A 19,451-nucleotide genomic window follows, 5' to 3' on the forward strand; every position below is an offset into this window, starting at 1 on the left:
CTGCATCCCCCATCAGCAAGAGCTCAGCTCCGCTGAGGGCTCAGAGCTCAGGCTCTCCATGCCTGCACTTGGGGCTAGGCCCACTCGGCCAGGGCACGGCTCATTAAGCTGTTTACAACTCACTGCTCTGGCTCCTGAGCCCTCACAGCTCTGCCCCTGGACCTTCCCTTGGGAACTCCAACGAGTGCATCCGCACCAACAGATTTCAGGCAGGAGAGCCAGGCCCTGTGATTCACTGAGGGGCCAAACACCAGAAACGTGCCCTCAGGACATGGAGGGCTACTCTGACTCTTAGGAAGCCAGATGACACAGAGCAGAGGTCTCCCAGGGCTCTGGCCACACTGCACACAGCCACACAGGTCCAGGGTCCAGTGTGAGGCCTGGGGCCTGATGTGCACCTCCACTTCCTGGCCTCAGTGCCCCAGGCAGATGCCCCGGCTCCTACGCACTGCTTTACCAAACATGGTGCTCGCGACCAGTCAGCCGTGGCTGCAGGAGTAGCCCATGGCACTGTGCCCACTGCTGCCTGGATCCTCCCTTCCCAGCCTGGCACCTGGCCCAGGGCTGCCCACACCCATCCTGGCCTAGCCTGGCCGGGGCTGGACGAGCACAGGCTGCCCTGGTTTTTCCCTGTCTGGCACCTCGCTGACAGGGCCTCGGCGCAGGATCCCGGGTGTCAGAGGCCCTGAGGAATCTTGGCTCCTTACTCTGCCCTCATCCTTCTTGCCTGCCCCCCAGCCTCCTCTCTGGCCTGCCCCCCTGGTTGGTTTTCTTCCCCTCAGCTCTCTCCCCATCCCCTCATCCCTCTGTGCTTTCTCACCACAGGCTACAAATGGAAAACATCTGCTCCCTGGAGCTTTGCAAGAGTCGCTTTTACTGCTTTTCTCTGAGGCATCTCGGTCTAACCCTGTGCCCAGAGCTGGTTCCCGGCTTTCTGCTCTTCTTGCTGGAGCCCAGGCTCTCTGCCCCCGGAGGGCGGGTGGGCCTCACCCAGGCCAGAGAAGCCCAGAAACTGGGGGTTCAGAGCCACCTTTTGGGGCCTCCCCAGGTAAGCTGTGCAGAGACTATACCCCAAGAACTAGGAAAAGGGAAAGAGAAAAAAGAAGAAAGAGAAGAGAGGGAGCCATGTGGATTTAAGAGTTCAAAGACGCTTAGGGCCAGAGGGAAATACATTAGGCCCCAGAAGGAATCTGCCTTGGCTAAGCTTGAGCCCCAGTGTGAGCAGTTTTGGTGACCCCCAAAGGAAACAGAGAAACAAGCACCACCCCCTGACGCGCTTGGAATAGACCAGCAGGACATATGGACACCCAGAATAAAGGAGCCGGAAGGGGGAAAGAGTCACACAGAGAATCTAGAGGTGCTGAGGGTCAGGGGCCACATGGGGCTTCTTGCAGACAGGCGACTGTGAGGAGAAAGGAGGGAACCTCACAGCAAGGGATGGAGAGGATGTGGGAAGAAGGTACTGGAGGGGGTGGCGCTGGAAAAGAGGGGAGAACAAAGAAAGGGAAGAATGAAGAGCAAAGAAGGGCCTAAAAGTAGGAGAGCAGGCAAGACCAGGGTGAGAGCCTGCTTCCCCCTCACTGTGATCTGTAACATAACACCTGCTTCGGCCACAGCTGCCCAGTGTGCACAGCCCTCAGCTGAGTGACTTGCACCCGCGGACTGGGCACCTAAGGAACTAGAGTGCCACTGTCCAGACAGCATGAAGTGGCCCTAGATAGCTCAGGCCAGCTCCCCACAGGCACAGGGAGTCCCGAGCTGCACCCTCGGTCCAGCTCCCCCTTGCTGGCACTGTCAGCTTGACAGCAGGGTGGGGAGCACTCTTGCTGGGGTACAAAGCACCTCTCTGGGCCCTGGAGGACCAGAGGGGCCCGGCGGCCTCACCTCACAGCCCTACTGTCTAAGCGGAGGCCTCTCTCCCTGCCTGTGGCTGGTACAGAGGGCTGAGGAGGAGGGAGCTGGGGAGGGGCAGGGCGGAGGGTGAGAGCTGGGAGAGGAAGGAAGTGATTTTTCCCAACCAGAGTTGGCTTCATGACGGAACTTTCTGCCAAAACAGATTGAACTGCAATTTTATCTTGAACCAAACCAGGGAGATTAGCTTACTCCAAAATGATGAAGGGATCTCTTTCCCTTCCTATAAATTTGTGGCAGCTGGTAGAACCATGACTAGGGATGGAGTGGGGATGCTGAGGACAGTGTGCTGAGCCTGTGACAGATGGGGCAGCACAGGGAGAAGTCGTGGCCTTGGTAACCTGGCCCTGGCTGCCCTTTCCCAGCAAGTGCTTAGATGCTGATGCTGACAGCAGCCTAGGAGGGGAGAGCTCATGGGGTACAGACTGCCCCAGAGTTCTCGAATGCTTACAGTGAATGGCCCTTATGCAGCAGTCTATGCCGCGCCCCTTCTGCCCCTTCTTGTGATTTAAGGCTTTGTACATGCTGGTTTCCCAGCACTTTTGCACTGAGCTACATCCACGGGTCCCTTTTAAATTTTGAACACAGTCCTACTAAATTTAGCAAGAATTCCCAGGCTTCGAATCCTCCTGCTTCAACTTCCCGAGTAGCTGGGATTTCAGATATGTGCTACCATGCCCATGGATGCCTTGATTTTTAATGGGACCTAAGGAGTTGGGCACGGTGCACGCATATGATCCTCAGGAGGTGGAGGCAGGAGTGTCACCATGAGTTTGAGGTCAGTCTAGGCTACACAGTGAGTTCAAGACCGGCCTTAACTTTATAGCAAGACTCTGTCTCAAAAAAAAAGGATATATAGGCACCCATAATAATGCTATCTGCTGGAGTCCTTTGCAGTTAGGGTAATAAATAGTGGAGTTCTGGCCAATGATTCCCCAGGGGAAGCCATGTATGTAAATTCCAAGCTATGTCCTTTTGGGGAGCTTCTCCCTCTTTTCCCATTTACACCCTGGAATGTGAATGTGACAGGGAACCATCTGTATCACATGCGTAAGAGCAACACCCTAGGGACAGCAGAGCTGTCATCCCAGCTGAGGTTGTCACGTCTGGTTACATGAAAAAGAAATTACATGTACGCTGTGTAAGGCCCTGCAATCCTGGGTCTGTACCTGCACCCAGATTGCCTCCTAACATTACCCTGCCCAGCCATCACCTGGCACAGTGTCCAAGCATTCGATATGTGACATCCAGGATAATGTCCACAGAAGAAAGACCAATATGCAACTTACTGCCAGGCATGTTTATGTCAATGTGTCCTGGTCTAACGACAGGTTTGGGGAAGGCCTTTTACCTGACAGCAGCACAGGCCAGCACCACAAGCAGAACTGCAAGCAGGGCTGGGATGTACCCATGGCAGTGAACATGGCGAATGTTCCCTGGGAGAGGCCTTGGGAAGTACAGAGGCCCCACGTGGGTGCTATTCCCACCCCATGCACACAGGCGGGGCCGGGGTTCCCTTCTGCCCCTGGAGAGTCCAGATGGCTCCACATCTTGGGAGATGGCAAGAGAATCTTGGCCTAGAATGAGGCTTGTTTATTATTCTCTGGTTTCAATATTCCTCCTACTTATGATCCACAAGCTGTGCTGCTCCCCCTCCCCAATCTTCCTGGCATCCTGAGGGACCTGAGATGCTAAGTGGAGCAGTATTTGCATTATGAAAATGCTTCCAGGTCTAGCCTTTCTGTGGATCCTGGTCCAAAAGAATGTTTTTCCCATATTCAGAACCTGCATGGGGAGCGCAGGGGCGTGCTGCATATTAATGTGGCCGTATGTGCAGAACATGCGAAGGAAGACCTCAGAGCTGAGGTAATGAGCACCTTCTGCAGCCTGATCCACCATCCTTCTCCTCCAGCTCCCCGAGGACTGCAGCCCCACCCCAATTGCAAGCTTGGCCTTCTGCATGATCCCTCAGCTTCCCCTCCATTCTTTTGCTGCCATTTATTCTATTCAGACACTAAACACCCTTGGCACTGATTTTCTTCCTTTTTACACTAATCCACCTCCTGAACTATCATCCAGTTGTCAAACACTCTGCAGCACATCCTCACTAAGCTGAGCACAGGCCACTCTGCCTGCACCTCATATGGCCTCTGCCTCCACCGATGGGAAGCCAAGCACCCCTCAGGGAGCACCTGCTACAAGCCACGTTGGTCGCTCTGCACATCAGTGCACTCTGCATCAGGCACCGGCCAGTCTGTGTGACACCAAAGTCAGGGTTTCCTGACACCAGCCTCCCAGCATTCACCAGCCACAGGGGCAAGGGTGCCAGCTGGTGACTGCAAGGGACTGCCACCTGGACGTTAGTCTCTGGGCTACCAGACCTCTAGTCCATTGGTGGGGATTGTCCCAACCTCAAACTCCCTCCCAGTTGTGTTTGCTGCCAAAAACCTTTGCCAGGTAGGGAGACATGCATGCTCTGCACTGGGCCAAGAAGGACACCCAGAGCCACACACCTAGGTGACCTGCTTGAGATAAGCAAAGCAGAAGAGCTTGCTTCTGCTTTGCCAGGGTCCTGACTGCACAAGTACCCTGTACCACCTCCCTACCCCCATTCCAGGGCAGGCCTGGTGGGTTGCAGTAGGCACTCACCAGCCTGAAGCCAGATCTGTTCCAGCGTTGTCCACAGCTGCATGGGGCCCTGCTTCAGGACTGACGTGGGCATGGTCAGTTCTGACATGGCCTCCTCTAGCCGAGAGGCTGCAATGGATGATGCCCGGTGAGAGCCTGCAGAGCAAGAGGGTGTGGGGCTGAGCAGCAGGGTCAGGATGCCAGTTCCACAGGGACAGAGAGGGACGGGGGCCAGGGCAGGGTGGCAGGGGCTGGCAGCTGGCAAATAGCTCACAGATCCACAAGGGAGAACCCACTGCCTACCCTCCCCCGCAGCTGCAGGGGGAAGGTTCGTAGGGTGCAAGCAGGCAACAAATCCTGCGGGAACATATCTCTAAGGAAAACAGCCATGAATGTCAGCCAAGATGCTTGTTCAACTCCTCTCCATAATATTGGAAATAGAAATTACCTGAGCATTAACAATAGGGATAATTAAAAATAAGCAAAGGTATAACCATCAGAGACACTGCAGTCATTATAGTGACAATGAATACATGTGAGGCACCCATGGTATGGAAGCATGATCACATTATAGACAGTGCGAACCAGCAAGTTACAGAGGAAAACAATCATGTTTTCACAAAAAGTAAACATGGGCATGCATGGGAAAAGCCTGAAGTGCCGTTTGCTAAGGTCTGGGTGGTGAGACTCCCCGTTTCTCCTTTTGCTGCTTTCATAAGCGCACATTAGCCTCCATGTGCGAAGGGGCGACGCGAGGCTGTAAAGTGAAGAGTATCTGGGCAGCAGCTCCCGGGAGACCCATGCCCTCGGAAAGCCTCTCCCGTGGCACCCGCGGGGCATGGGCCCCGGTCCGAATACACAAGCTGGTATCCGTAGTTTCCACATAGGTGACATGTGAGCACTCTCTCTTGTGCCTCAGAGGCAATAATGGTTCCAGGAACTCAGGAGACCTGAGTGCAAACCACAGATGATTTTGGTTTATGAGACTCGGGTGCATACTGCCCTAAATCACTGCCCCAGGAGCCTCCTAACGTCAAGGGGCTACCCCTACACTAACAAGTCCCTGCTTGGAGACAGCAGGTCCACGTGCAGCTCAGACCGCTGAGGGTCACGTGCTAGGATGGCTGCTGGAAGCAACTCCATCCCTTGCAACTTGGCTCCAGTCCACAGAAGGAAGGAAATGAGCAACTCCACTAAGAGCAGCCCCACTTACACTTTTGTTCCCATGACTAATTCCTCTTGTGTCTTTGAAGAAGGTGTTTTGCTTTACTCAGGTCCTCGGCTTACAACACGTTAAGTTTGCAGTTCCTGGATTCATTTGAATTTCACAAGCTTTGGGTTTCAGGGTAAGTTTTCCAGGAAGAGTCAGCTTTGAGCTTTGAGCTTAGCAATGAAAAGAGCTCGGCCCATTCCTGTTTGACTCATTCGTGTGGTATTAGGCAGCCTCTGGCCTGTAGCACAGGCCTAAGGGGAAATCACCTCTGCTCCAAGACACCCTGCCACCCTAGTCTCCTCCATCCTTCCCTCACCCAGGAGGCAGGGTCCCTCCCTTGCTCACTCCAGATGCCTACCATCTACCCCAGGGCCACCTGCTAGGTGTCTGAGGGCAGCACTGCAGCACCAAGGCCCTTGGCAATTGGTGAGGAGTGGGGGTTTGAACAGATGTCGCCCTCTGTGTGTGTACGGACAGCGAGCTGTGGGCCCACATGAACAGTGGCCTGTAGGGCACATCCTTACCTGAGTCAGCATCATGGGCGTCAGGCAGGGTGAGATGCATGCCACTCTGTTTCTTCATGGTGAGCCCCTCGCCCACGCTGCTGTCTTTCTCCAGGCCTCTGGAAGGTAAGGCAGGGCAGGAGTGGTAACACAGCAGGCTGGCAGGAGAACTAGGGGGCCTCACTCCAGACTGGCCCTGGCGCTGACAGTCCAGACAGTCCAAATCAGGACAACCGGGAAGGATCAAAGTAACCAGGGAAGCAGGGCAGATCAGCCCCTATCACTCTAGGTTTGGCACAGGGACCTTACATGTCATCTCCTTGCTCCACTCAGACCAGGCAGGGTGAGATGCTGTCACAGGCCAGGGCAAGGCTTTTGGACCCTCTCAATGTCTAGCAGAGTGCGAGGCAGAGTATGGGCACTCTGAAGAGCTTCCAGGGAAAGCCTGGTATATGCAGGGCACCAGAGATGACCCAGCCTGCCCCAGGGAAAGAGTGCCATTCCCTGCCACGGGATCCCCTATCTCCAGCTGCCAGGGGTACCCAAGGGGACCAGCAGGGCCCTGAGTGGCAGATTAACAAGCATAGGATCCTACCTTGCCTCGCACCCCGTTCTTCAGGTCCCTGTAGCTCCGCACTCTATTCTCAGAGTGGGAGAGGGCTGGGTGCAGGAAGGCACCACCAGCTCAGGAAGGCAGTGGAGCTGCTGCATCCTTCCCAGGATCACACAGCCCCAGCCAGCCCCTTCCCCTGCCAGGAATGACTGCTGCCCTTGACCCGCATGCAACTTAGAGAAAGGGCTTGAGAGGAGGAGCCGCACCTGGGCCAGAAGGCATCTTCCCTTCTGAGGGGGCTAAGACAACGGTCCTACAAATAATGCCAGGGTCTAAGGTGTCTTTGCCATCCTGCCTCAGGCTCACACTGTTCCGAGCATGTGCCTGTAGATGCACAGCCGTGTTAGCAGGCAGCAGAGAACACTGCTCACCAAAGCAGTGGCTCGGGGCTGGTTTCCTCCCTCTCCCACCCTCTTCCTCCTCCCAGCAGACCCCCAGGTGAAGCGCAGGGAGACACTAGGTTAAAGTCATGGCGCCAACCCTCCTTGACTATTGACCTTCTGTGCCTTTCTCTCCTGGAAACAAGCATCATATCTCACAAGACTGTCCTAAAAGTAACTTGAGCACCTGGGCAGGGGCCTAGCACAGTCCTGCCTTCCTGTCCAGGCTCCTGACCCATAGATATTGCCCACCTCCTGCTTTCTCTGCCATCTGTCGAAGGGGCCGCTCCTAGGGCTCTAGAACAGCTTCTCTTGGGGACCGCTTGCCACATACTTCTAGGCCAATGCCTAGCACGACAAATATTAAACCCAGATGGGGAGAGGAGACATTCCAAGCTGAACAAGTAGTTAACCCAAAGCAGCTGAAGCTGGATGATTGGTGGACCTGTGAAGGAGGGGCCTAGGGGCTGACGGGGTCATCAGGTTAGCTGTGTGGCCACTGCAGGGAAGACAGTATGGGAGATGCCAAGGACTTTGGTGAGAGGTCCAACAGGCTGGCTGGGTAGGGTGGGGTAGGCCAGACCCCAGGGGTGTACACTACAGTCCTGATTCCGAGTTGCCCCAAACTAGGCTATAATAAGTCCTGGTTTCTGATCTGTGCCCCCATGTATAGAGAAGAATCTTCCTTGTCTTCCGGGAAGCCAGAAGGTTCCCATATCCAGCTTCGGTGTTAGACAGCCCGCTTGGCTGAGCCCTGCCCTGCCCTGCCCTGCCCTGCCCTGGGTCAGGAAGCCATGGGGGAATTGCCTGGGAGAGGTTCCCAGGGGTTTCTGGTTGGGATGTGTTCCATCAGGCTCTCAGGTCATAGATAAGAGTGAGAGACTGTGTCAAGCAACCTTGAGGCAAACTCCACTGCCCCAGTCCGAGAGAGCGTCCAGCAGCCTTCAGCCCAGAAGAAGGCACAGGCTGGGTCTCAGGGAGCTCTGGCTTCAGGTTGAAGTAGCCCCACAAGGTCAGGCTACCTGGATGGGCAAGCAACCTGCCATCCTGGAGGACATAGACAAGGAGCAGCCAGTACCGGAACAGGTTCTCTGCCACAGCCAGAGGGCAGAAGGGCAGGTAAATTAAGGTCTTCTCATACCAGACAGACCCTGCCCTCATCTCAGCCTTCTCCCCACACCTTTCTGAAAAGCACCCTTCCCACAGCCTCCTTCTGGTAGCTTCCACTGCTGAACCTGTTCTGCTCTGGACTCTCTCAGCCCCAAGGCCATGAAGGGAGGGATGATCTTGCGCTGGAGTTTTACTGTGTCCCATTTCCCTGGGGCACAATCTTCTGCAAGTTCCAGCAGGATGGAGGTTCCTCTGGGAAGCCTGGAGGCCTTCTGTCCCTTTCTGTTCCCCACCCCAAACATGCAAATACCCATGACAGGCGCCTTCTGAGGCCTTAGGGCGGTGCTATGGCCAACAGTCCTGGAAAAAGGGAGCAGGGCCTCAGATGTTCAATAATAGACAATGACCTGCCTCAGGATAACCTGTCCCTGTCCCTCTGAGCTGCACCCGCCGAGCCCGAACATTGCATAGGTCTGAACAGACTTTCTGCAGATTCAGGTGGGACATGTGTGTCCTGCTCCTCGGGACCTTGCCTTTTCTTCTTCTAGCCTCCAAACAGACCCACAAAAGAAGTGACAGCTCGACAGCTGGGGCCAGGAAGCCCAGGTTCAAGTCCCAGGACTACCAGTGTCACTAACCAGGGATGTAACTCTGAGTTAGTTTTATTTCTGGGCTGATAATAAAATCAGTTAAGTGGCAGGCTCACCAGATACAGTGACAAGCCTCGGACTTGGTTCAGGTGCTCAGTGACAATTTCTCTACCTCTGTAACACTCTGAACTTCAGCTTCCTACATGTGGTCATCACACGTGTCCTGGAGGACCGCCAAGAAGTTAAACCTGCATCACGTGAACGTGAAGTTCCAGCCTCTCCTCCAACTATCCTCACCGTCCCTAACTTGCCAGGTGCTGTGGTCACTCAGCTGAGGACTGTTACCCTGGCAACCACAACTTGCACTTTGTTCCCACCCTTTGCCAACCCTGGGGACAATGACAGCCACTTACCCGAGCTGAGAGAAGCTGTACAGAGTCTGCCACAGCTGTAGCATTTGCCTGCAGGTCACGAGAGCTTCCTCCGGGCCTTTCAGCACCTGCTGCAGCTTCACCTTGGTGAACAGGAGGCTGCAGAGAGAGCAGCCGTCAGCAGGCCCAGCCAGACTTCCTCTCAGGACGCGTCTGGAGGATTCTGCCACTCACTCCGGCAGCGTCCGGAGTGCCTCTGCCACACCCTCAGACCACTTGTTTTCAGTGGCTCCCTATCTTCACAGGTAAAGCAGGAGGCGCTCCTCTGCATTTGTCAGTGCCTTTCCTGTTCATATCGCTGTCCCCGAATCCTACAGCATCCTGCTCACCCTCTCAGGCAGTCAGGTGTTCCCAGTTGGCTCTGCCTTCCTCCTTTTTTGTCTTTTTGAGCCAGGGTCTCACTATGCAGTTCAGGCTGGCCTTGGGCTCACTTTGTAGCTCAGACTGGTCTCGAACTCGCAATGATCCTCCTGCCTCAGGCTTCCAAGTGCTGGGATTAAAGGAATGCACCAACCGTGCCTGGCCCCTTCCTACTTTCTTGGCCAAGAGGGCCCTAGGCCATGGACACCCAGCAGTGCTTTGTACTTCTGGGCCACAAGGCCCAGGTTAGGGCCTGGTAAGATGCACCCAGAATGTATTTCAATAAAGGAGGCCATGCAGGCCATCAATACTCAGGCCATCACAAGGCCATCTCTTTCCTCCCTTGCCAGCCTACTGCATCTAACTGGACTGCAGATTTTGTTGTCTAACCCTGAATTCGCTCAATGTTCCTGTTACACTTTATTAAAGTTCTTCCTTGAATTTCCTAAGATGATAGCCAGCTCCCTTGGGTAAGAGGATTAAAGCGATATGAAACCCTATTTAACTCCCACTGAGGGACAGTTGCTGTACCATGACAGTAGCTTCAGACCCTCAACTTGAAATGCCAACATCCTGAGTCAGGATGGGTGGAGGATGTGCCCTTACAGTGAGTGACAGGCAGGATGGCGGGGGGGGGGCAGAGATCCAGCAGGGAGAGCCAATGCTGTGTCAGAACACCTGCTAGGGACAAGTTGGGGGAGGCGGAGACCCTGCCAGTGCACAGGCTGCTCCTCTGGGTGCTGGGGAGGTCTAGGAGTGCTGGAGGAGAGCTCCCAGCAGCTGCTATCTTCCACCCACTGTCAGCACAGCCAACTCAACAGCACTGACCCAGATGGCAGTTCCCTGGGCACCCTGGAGAGCACATGGCCCACTCAGGGCTGTGGCTGCACCTCGTCAAGCGGACTCAGCACCACTGCTGAGTGAACCGACTTGGCGATAAGGCCCTGAATTTGGTCACTGCCTGTGCAGAAGTATGGCCCACGCTGGCCCACTGCACCGAGGTTCTAGCCCCGGATCGCCCAGGCTGCAGAAGGGAGCTGCTCCTGTCACCTCCTCGGCTGGGGTGGGGCCTCCCTTTCCTCTGCAGGAGATCTGGGCCTCCAGGTTTTCCTGTGTCTTTCTTTTCGCTCCTTCTCCTAAACTGCGACTTGCTGGCAGAGAACACCTCCCACATACATGGCTTCTGCTCTCCATTTTCACTGCTGCCCAGTGCTGACTTTAAATCCACCCTTTCCCACTCTTCTGCACCCCTCAGGAACAACACATGACCCACAGCTGGCCTCTGAGGCCCCAGGGTAGAAAGTGGGGTCCCCACAGTGGCTGCACAGCAGGAGCTCAAAGTGGGCAGCGTCTGGGGAGGCCTGGTTCTGCAGCCCCAGTGTCTTTTTCCAGATTCCTGAAGGGTCCAGTGCTCCACAGTATTAGGTCTCTCTGCTCTCAGGAATATGAAGGAGAAGACACAATTTCTGTCTTCAAGGTAACAATTAGAGTGCTATAAATGTCAAGTTGCCCAGGGAATCAAGTACTGTATTTTTGGATCAGACTCAGTGCTAGGAAAGAAGAGAGATGAGGTCTCACTGCAGCTGCTGTGATGAGGAGGGTGGGTGGGCTGTGGCTGGCAGCGGGGGAGAGACCATGGAGGTGCGTGAGGTCACAGCAGAGAGCAGTGGTGAGGCCAGGAAGCACAGGCCAAGGGCAGCAGAGTCCCTGGGCAGGTGACTCTAACCTGACCAGGCTGGGTGGGGACAACTACAGAGCAGACCTGCCCTGCAGCATTCCTGGTTCTCTGCAGACCTGCCTCCTCCTCAGCAGCCTCTCTGGGCGGGAGCCCCTTCCCACTGCTGCCCTGGTGCCTTTGAGAGCCAGCATAATCCCTGGCAGACCTGACTTTACCACATGCTTGGAACAGAAAGCTGAGCTGGCATCCTAGTAGCTTCTATCAAAGTGTGTTGCGTCCTTGAGGCTGCTGACATTCCACTGGCGTGAGTGGCCCTGAGTGGAATTTCTCAACCCAACCACATCCGCTCTGAGCAGGGCAAGTGCTCCAACAGTCACAATGGTCTGCTCGCCACACCCGGATCCTGGGCCCCAGCTGAGGTGCTTCCTTGGTCTGGGGCTGAGCTCTGCCAGAGATCGTCCTGTAGGGCCCTTGGCTACTGTTCATAAAGGAGTCCCAGCACTCAGGGGATGTTTATGCCTTCCAGGTCCACTCTATCTTCCCTACCCCCTATTCCCACCATGACCTTAGGCTGCTCACACAGGCCTCTGCACCTTCCTGAGCCTCAGCCCAGACCTGAGACCTGAGCCTGCTCTGCTCACTCTCTCCGCAAGAACTCACCTTCCCCCTCAGATACCGGGTCAACTCTTGGCCAGATGTCCCCCTCTGACTTTCTCTGTGCGTTCCCTTGAGGGCTGGACCTTCGGGACAGCTGTCACTGCATCTGGATGTGGCCATTTGCATGCCTGCTGGCTTGCCTCTGAGTTAATTCTGAGCATTTCTGGCTCACAGAGGTCAGCAAATGCTCCCGGCTCTTCTATAAAAACCCAGCACTGTGGAAACTCAGGCTCCCCTCTCTCCCCTCCTGACCACTGCGATGAGTGGCTGCAGCCCACTTCACACCTGAGGTTTATACTGAGCCCGCACAGAACCGGCCGGGAATGGTTAGAGCTCTGGCTGTAGAACACAGTTTCCCAGGTGGGGCAACATGGCCAAGCCCAGCCCTTCTCACCTGTTTTACATACAGGACAAGTTTAAAATGCCAGTTGGATAAAGGAGTCTGAAACATTAAAAACAAAACAAAACTACAACTCTAACTAGGTGTAGGAGCACATGCCTAATGATCCCAGCACTCAGGAGGCCGAGACAGGAGAATCCCAAATTCAAGGCCAGCCTGACTACATAGCAAGACCCTGTCTCAAAAACAAAATGAAAGCCTGGTATGCTTGTGCATGCCTATAATTCCAGCACTGAGGATACTGAGGCAGGAGGACTGTTGTGAGTTCCAGGCCAGCCTGGGCTACACAGTTCAAAGACAACCTGAACTATAAAATGAAACCTTGTCTCAGAGCAAACCAAGCCAAACCAAACCAAACCAAACCAAACCAAACCAAACCAAACCAAAGGCTGGGTGTGGTGGCATGCACTGTGATCTCACTATTCTGAAGGCTGAGTCAGAGTTGCTGTGAGTTTGAGGCCAGCCTGGACTACATAGTGAGTTCAAAGTCAGCTTGAACTACATAGTAAGAGTCTCAAAAAAACCAAACAAACCAACCAACCACCATTTTAATCTTGAAGCCACGTTTTCCCTCAAGAAGCCCCCAGGTAATGCCCATCTTGGCTCTTCTCTGGTGTCTAGGACTGCATTCAGTTGTGGCTCATTACATTCCCTCTTTCCATGTATAGATGCATAGGAGTTTGATAATGAAGATAAGCTCCTAGCAAACGTTTTTAAAATGGCACTCTAGAAACAAAGCGTTGTTAGTCCTGGACAGGTGGTGACCCTACATTTATCTTGCCATGTGTCCTACCTGGAAGGTACACACCTCCAGCACAGGGCCCTGCCTGTTTTCCCCACCATGCTGCTCAGTGCTGACCTCAGGGGGCCTGCTCATCCCCCTACTCAAGTCCTCACAGCTGTGGAAGAGCCTGTGCCAGGTGTGTCCATCCCAAACCATCCACAGCAAAGCTAGCTTCCACGTGTGACAGGCCTGGAGAAGGAGCAGTGTGCCACAGCCAGGGTGTGCAGGTGTCTGGCTCCTCCCAACAGGGGTGTGCATGCAGGGGTGTGTCTCCATCTGAGGGGACAGCCATGGAGCAATAATCAAAGTGTAACTGAGGACAGTGTGAGACTGGGAAACATATCCAGTGGCCCTCCAATATTCTAGCACTCTCTCAAGAGTGTTCTAGGACAGGGATGTGGTCCTTGATGGCACCTAGAGTGAAGAGACACTGGCTGAGCAGTTGGAAGCCCCAGACCAAGTCTCTGCTGCCACCCACCCAGGCACATCGTTGGTTCCATGCCTTGAAAGAGGAGAAATTACATGCCTGAGACCTCCCATGAGGCTGTCTTGAAAACATGTGAACTGCAGGACAACTGTGATTCAGTCCTCTAGACCGTGGTCACTGGTGCTCCAGACTCGGCCCCCTGAACCAATAGCCTGCTGGATTCTACACAGGAGTGTGTAGGCTGGGCTCTGGGGTTTCCAGAAGCCCCACAGGCCCTACCACCAAGTTTTGGGCAAGCATCCCCAGCTGTGACCAGGGTGCGGGCACGGAGCAGACACTGAGGAAGCTGGAGCCTGGACACACTGTGGCTTCTGAGGCAGGTACATGGGTGGGTGTCCCCTGGGGAGGGCGACAGCAAGGTTGGCACAAACACACAGTGCCTGTCCCACAGAATGAGACGCCAGGTCTGGGGATGTGCCTTATTCCTGCCACTCCCCAAGGACTGGTTCAAACCTCCAGATGTGCATGTCTGGTGCCAGCAGGAGCCATGGCACAGACTTCCAAGAAGGAGCTCAGCCCTTTGGAGAACAGTGCCAGGCCTGCAGCAGCCGCATTGTAATTGCCCACCTCACCCGCCCCTGTGCTCTGGTCAGAGGCAGGAACCCACACTCTGGCCCCGGGGACACAGGCAGGCTCTCAGCTGACCTTCCCACTTGCTCTGGCCAGCAGCTAAGGAGGAAGTTTCCCGAGAAAATGCTGGCATCTCTCCTCTTCCTCCCTCTCTCCCAGGCCTACTCCCAGGGCAGGATTAGACTGCTAATTATTTGTCAAAAGGATTAAGACTTGGAGCTCTTCCCATTTTGAGGCAGAGACAATTTCCTTCCATTGCTATAAAGACGTAAGACTTTAGAGTGAACCTCTTCAGAACTGGTGAGCATAGTCTTTCTGAACGCTCTTTAAAACAAAAAGAATTCTTTTATAAATGGGATTTTTTGGAGATGTCTCTGGTTAAACAAACACTATGCTGGGGTCAGAGGTTATTCCATCTCTCTCCATACTAGAGGCTGCAATCCTCTGTCCCCCACATGCCCTCACGGCTACTTAGCCTGGCGCCTTCTCTTGTGCTGGTGGTGCACAGCTGGCTGCAGGGAAGAAGGTTCAAGTCCACGTTTTCACTTTCACATGTTTAAAATGACTCAGCACCCACTTTAAAGACACTCCAATGTGATGACTGTCACAGACCTGAGGAAGCCACCTCTACCCCCTGGCTCACTCCCCAGTCCAGCAGGAGACGGAACACTAGACACTTCAGCCTCCCTGAACACACTGCCTCGTCTGCAAAGCAGGCTAGTAATGATGCAGCTGGGGAAGCTGCTGGAAGGTCAGAGGGCAATGGACACTATAAGGCCAATGCCTGCCATAGTGCCTGCTGGAGAAACATAGCTGTCACCTCACACCTGTCTCCCACCAGGTCTTACATGCACCTGGGCAGGAGCTGAGTTACCTCATCCCTCAACAAACCTGTGCTGAAGCACAAGGAGGACACTGAGTCACAGACTCCCCAGGCCAGAGAGCCAAGAGTGTTTCCAGGGTCAGAGCAACTCGCAGGAAGCTCAGCCAGAGTGCCCTGCCCTCCAGTCCAGCAGTGCTTGAGGCCCAGCAGCAGCTCTCTCTGCTCCCCTGGCTCCTGTCCTCCCTGGGAGGTAAAGGGTAACAGCAGGTGTGGCAAATGTTCAGAGGGCCTATTATCTCTTTAAAGGACCGCAAGTAGTAATACCAGCTGATGGCCATGCCTTGCTGTTTTAATGAAGAGTTCCATTTTTATAGAAAACACATAATTGAGTGAAAAAGCGGGTTATTCTCTGAGTCAGGTGCCCACGCCTCTGGAAAGTCTCTCTGCCTGGCCAGGAGGCCAGGAGGCCAGGGCCTGCACTCAGCACTGGGCCACACTGAGATGCACTCAAGCAACAGACAGCAACACTCAATACTTGTGCCGATGTCCCTCTTCTCGGCACTGGCCTTGAACTTCTCAGGGACTCAGTTTCCTACTTGTAGAACAGAAGTAAAACAGCTCTTGGTCCTGACCTTGTATAGAAATAAATGCATCTGCCCGTAACCCTAACCACTTGGGAGGCAGAGGCAGGAGGATCACAAGTCTCAGGCCAGTCTGTGCAGTTTAGTAAAACCTTGCCTCAAAGTTTTTACAAAAGGGCTGAGAGGTAGTTCCATGATATAGTGCTTGCTAAGCATGGGTTCAATTCTCTGGCACTTCGTGAAGGAATCCATGCATGCTTGCCCTGCTGCTCTGATTTACCCAGTTCCTATTGTGTGCAACGCATACTCTGCTCCATTTCCCCATCCCTAAAATGGGAAGAAGAGCAGCAAACAGTTCCCATGCCTCGTAGGTGGCTGAGGGGATTGTGGGGTCCCTGCTTACGGCAGTGCCCATGCAGGTCAAGTGCTGGGAGTGCTACTGCTGTTGGCCAAGCTCCAGGCTGTCTGCCAGGTTGTCCAGCTGCCTGTTGGCTTGGATTCTAGTCCCTGCTTGGCCACCTGTCGGCTCAGCTTCCTTACCATTATAACAGCAGTGTTGTAAAGACCAATAAACACAAGCTGGGTGCGGTGGCACATGGTTGTAATCCCAGCACTGCAGGAAGCTGAGAGAGGAGGACCTGAAGTTTGATCCCAGCTTGGGCATCTTATGAGACTTGTCAGGACCCTATCTCAAAACAATAGAAGGACAGCTGGGTGTGAAGGCCCTGGGTTCAATCCTTAGTGACACATATGTGCACACAAAAAAGACCAATGAACATGGCACACATTAACAACAAAACAGGATGAGGGCTGTGAGCTGACCGGATTTATTTATTTATTTATTTAGAGACAAGGTCTCACTGTATTATTCAGGCAGGCCTTGAACTTGCTTATGTAGTCTAGGCTCGCCTCAAACTCACACCAATCCTCCTGCCTCAGCCTCCTGAGTGCTGGAATTGTAGATGTGTGCCACCATACTTGGCTCATTTCTTTCTAAAATACCGAACAAACTCCCCTCCCTGGCCTCCAGAAATAAGGTCTCCTGGGGTGTGCTGGGCACCCAACTCGGATTCCTGCAGCAGAGGTAGTAGACAGAGGAGACATCAAAGTGAGGTGGAGGGGTCCCTGGCCAGGGACAAGGGACAGCAGCAAGGAGAAGGGCAGGCACAGGGACACAGAGGGCCACAAGGACCTCCTAAACACCTCCTCCAAAGTTCGAGGCTCAGGATAAGGCTCCACCCGGGAGACTGACTCCTTCAACAGACAGACGACAGACACACACACACACACACACACACACACACAAACCCTGAGGGTAGATTTTTCCAGGGCCTCTTAAGAGGAAGGGCTACCTTTAGGACACACCCTATGAGCTTCCCTGACATTGATCCCCAGTACAGCAGGGTTCATTTTAGCAGCTCTTCTTCATGCTAAAACCAGTGATTTTCCCAGGACCCAAGATTACACTGACCCATGTCCCTTAATCCTTGAAGCATTACGATGATCCTCCACCTCGCAATGAGGAAATAGGAAACTAAATCCTCCTGGTTAGGCCACTCTGCAGGCCACCTCCGGTGAACTCCAGATAGCTCTCCAGACATCAATTCCTGACCTTGGCTGACTTGAGCATAAACCACACAGAACTTGTGCAGAGTTGTTCAGCACAGAAGACCTTCCAGGGAGGTGTGCAGGTAGAACATACATGGTCCCACACTGCACAAAGCCAGCTGCTGGTCGTTACCTCTACCAGACAGCAGGCTGGGGGACCTAGACTCCTTGTGCAGAGGGAAGTGAGCCCTGGTGCACCAAGACTTTGCTAAGGACAAGGTCCGTCCACTGTAGGGAACCACTGTCCTGATGGACAGTGCCACCTCCAGCCCAGGCATAAGCAGGGGGAGCAAAAAGTACTGGGAACCAACAGCTAAAGCCACCTTTGAAGACTGAAGAATTCCTTTTGGAAAACCTGCAAATATCTGCCTTTCCTCCTCTCTTCCCCAAACAAAACAACCCTTGGCATCATCGCCCTTCTGAGTTTCAGTGTGAGTAGCCCACACCCTGGAGGCTGAGGCTGCACCTTCTAGTTCACACTCATCACACGGAGCAAGACCACAGCGGTGCTTATGAAATAACTGGAGAAATGCTGAATAGCAACCTTGCCTGCTGAGAAGGAACTGACCTCTGGGAAGGGTCCAGGGCTGGCAGTGATTACGCCTTGGCCCCATGGCCCACCATTTGGCCCTATGGCCAGTGTCTGCAGGCACTGTGGCTGGCAAACAAGCTTAATGAATGCAAGAAAATGATAAACTATGTTTGTATTAATACATTTGTTTCCAACCTCCTCACTGGAGTGCTGGAATTTTAAGCATCCTTTTGATGTGCTACAACTCCTTAATAAGAACAGTTACACAGGGTTTTAGGGCAGAAATGTTAACAGACACCCCAGGCCTCTGATGCTGTCTGCTCAGTGGAATGTACCACTAGGAATGTGTCTCATGCAATCTGAAAAGTAGGTGAGGTCAGCCAGGTAGAGGTGCCCTGGAGGCTTTACTTTACCAGAACTTTACTGAGGTCTGGCTCTAGCTATGCCTAGTTATCAGCTCAAACATTTTCCAAAACAGTTTAGGCGTCCTGTGGCAAATGGCTGTACTCCTTCACTTGTTTAAGGGTGGCAAGCTCTGGCATGTAGAGGGCTGTATTATTCCCTTGCTAGGGCTCCAGAAGACCTTCCCCTAGGACTAACTCCCTTATGATCAGGGTTGGACCAGCAGGAACTCACAAGAGAGTCTACTCTGACCCCTAGGGAACAGGGGGTGGGAGGTGGTGGCCGTGCCCACTGTGGAGCCGAAAGAGAAACCTTAGGCTGCCTTAGGTATGCGTTTTGGGCCTTCAGAGTCAGTTGGGACAGCTGCCAGGGGTGTGACTGACAGGCTGGTTATTGGAAAGCTCCCATCATTAGCCCAAGAACTTTGTTTGGTTGCTATGGTGACCTTCACTACAAGGGCCTGACTAAAGCGCCAGGAATCTGTTACCTTAAACCATCGCCGACAGTGCCCATGGCCCCAGGAAGAACGCTTATCAGTGGCCCATTCCCCTTGACCCCATATTCCTGCCCCTCCCTGCTCAGGCCTCCCAGCTGCCTCCCCCACCCCAGATGAAAAGAAAGGGTCAGCAGAGACATCTCAGGGCTTGCCTGGGACCTCTGACATTCCAAACAGGGAGGCTGTGGCTCGGAGGCCCCCTGCAGGCCTGGGTCGCCTGACCAGCTGCACTGCCCAGCCAGCATATGTGTCCAGGACTTAGTGGAAAACCCACAGGATTTCAGGAAGCTGCCCAAGGTGTCTAGTTCCCCCACCACAGCAGGTCTGCACTGTCCATGAGGGGCCATCGGTCCCTGCCTCACCAGGTTCCTGCCTCTTTAAACCTGAGCTCCACTAAGTAAGGGTCATCCCACAGCACAGACATCAAGAGTCTCTTTGCTTTGCTTTCTAAACCCTGAGCTCAGAAGGACTTTCAAAAGTTTGACTCTGGGAAAAGTGGGTTTTGCTCTGGGAGTGTAGATGCTGCCTATGTGGCACAGTGACTTTACAAAGCTCTTCCCAGACCTCAACTCCCACCCCCAAGGCCCCAACCTTGCCAGGCCCCTTTTCCTTCCAGCTCTGGGTCACTGCATGAACTGCCACCCTTGGGTCTCAGATGTTAATGTGACATTGTTTGTGGCCAGGCCCCCAGCCC

The 19,451-nt window shown here is 53.9% G+C and overlaps 1 protein-coding gene across 3 annotated transcripts in view; it reads right to left on the reverse strand.

The window, feature by feature from the left end:
• The window catches only part of Ttc7a (tetratricopeptide repeat domain 7A), a 130,089-nt gene that overhangs the window by 13,352 nt on the left and 97,286 nt on the right, over positions 1-19,451 (reverse strand). For all 3 annotated transcript variants that reach the window (XM_063229069.1, XM_003473072.4, XM_013155851.3), the window contains 3 exons: positions 9,362-9,478; positions 6,277-6,374; positions 4,561-4,695 (listed from right to left, as the gene is read on the reverse strand). In XM_063229069.1, the coding sequence (XP_063085139.1) occupies positions 4,561-4,695; positions 6,277-6,374; positions 9,362-9,478 (350 nt within the window). The remainder of the gene's footprint in view (positions 1-4,560; positions 4,696-6,276; positions 6,375-9,361; positions 9,479-19,451) is intronic.

Source organism: Cavia porcellus, unplaced genomic scaffold (genome assembly GCF_034190915.1).
Source record: "Cavia porcellus strain 051 isolate PalLab524CR breed Dunkin Hartley unplaced genomic scaffold, mCavPor4.1 scaffold_1, whole genome shotgun sequence".
NCBI classification, from domain to species: Eukaryota; Metazoa; Chordata; class Mammalia; order Rodentia; family Caviidae; genus Cavia; species Cavia porcellus.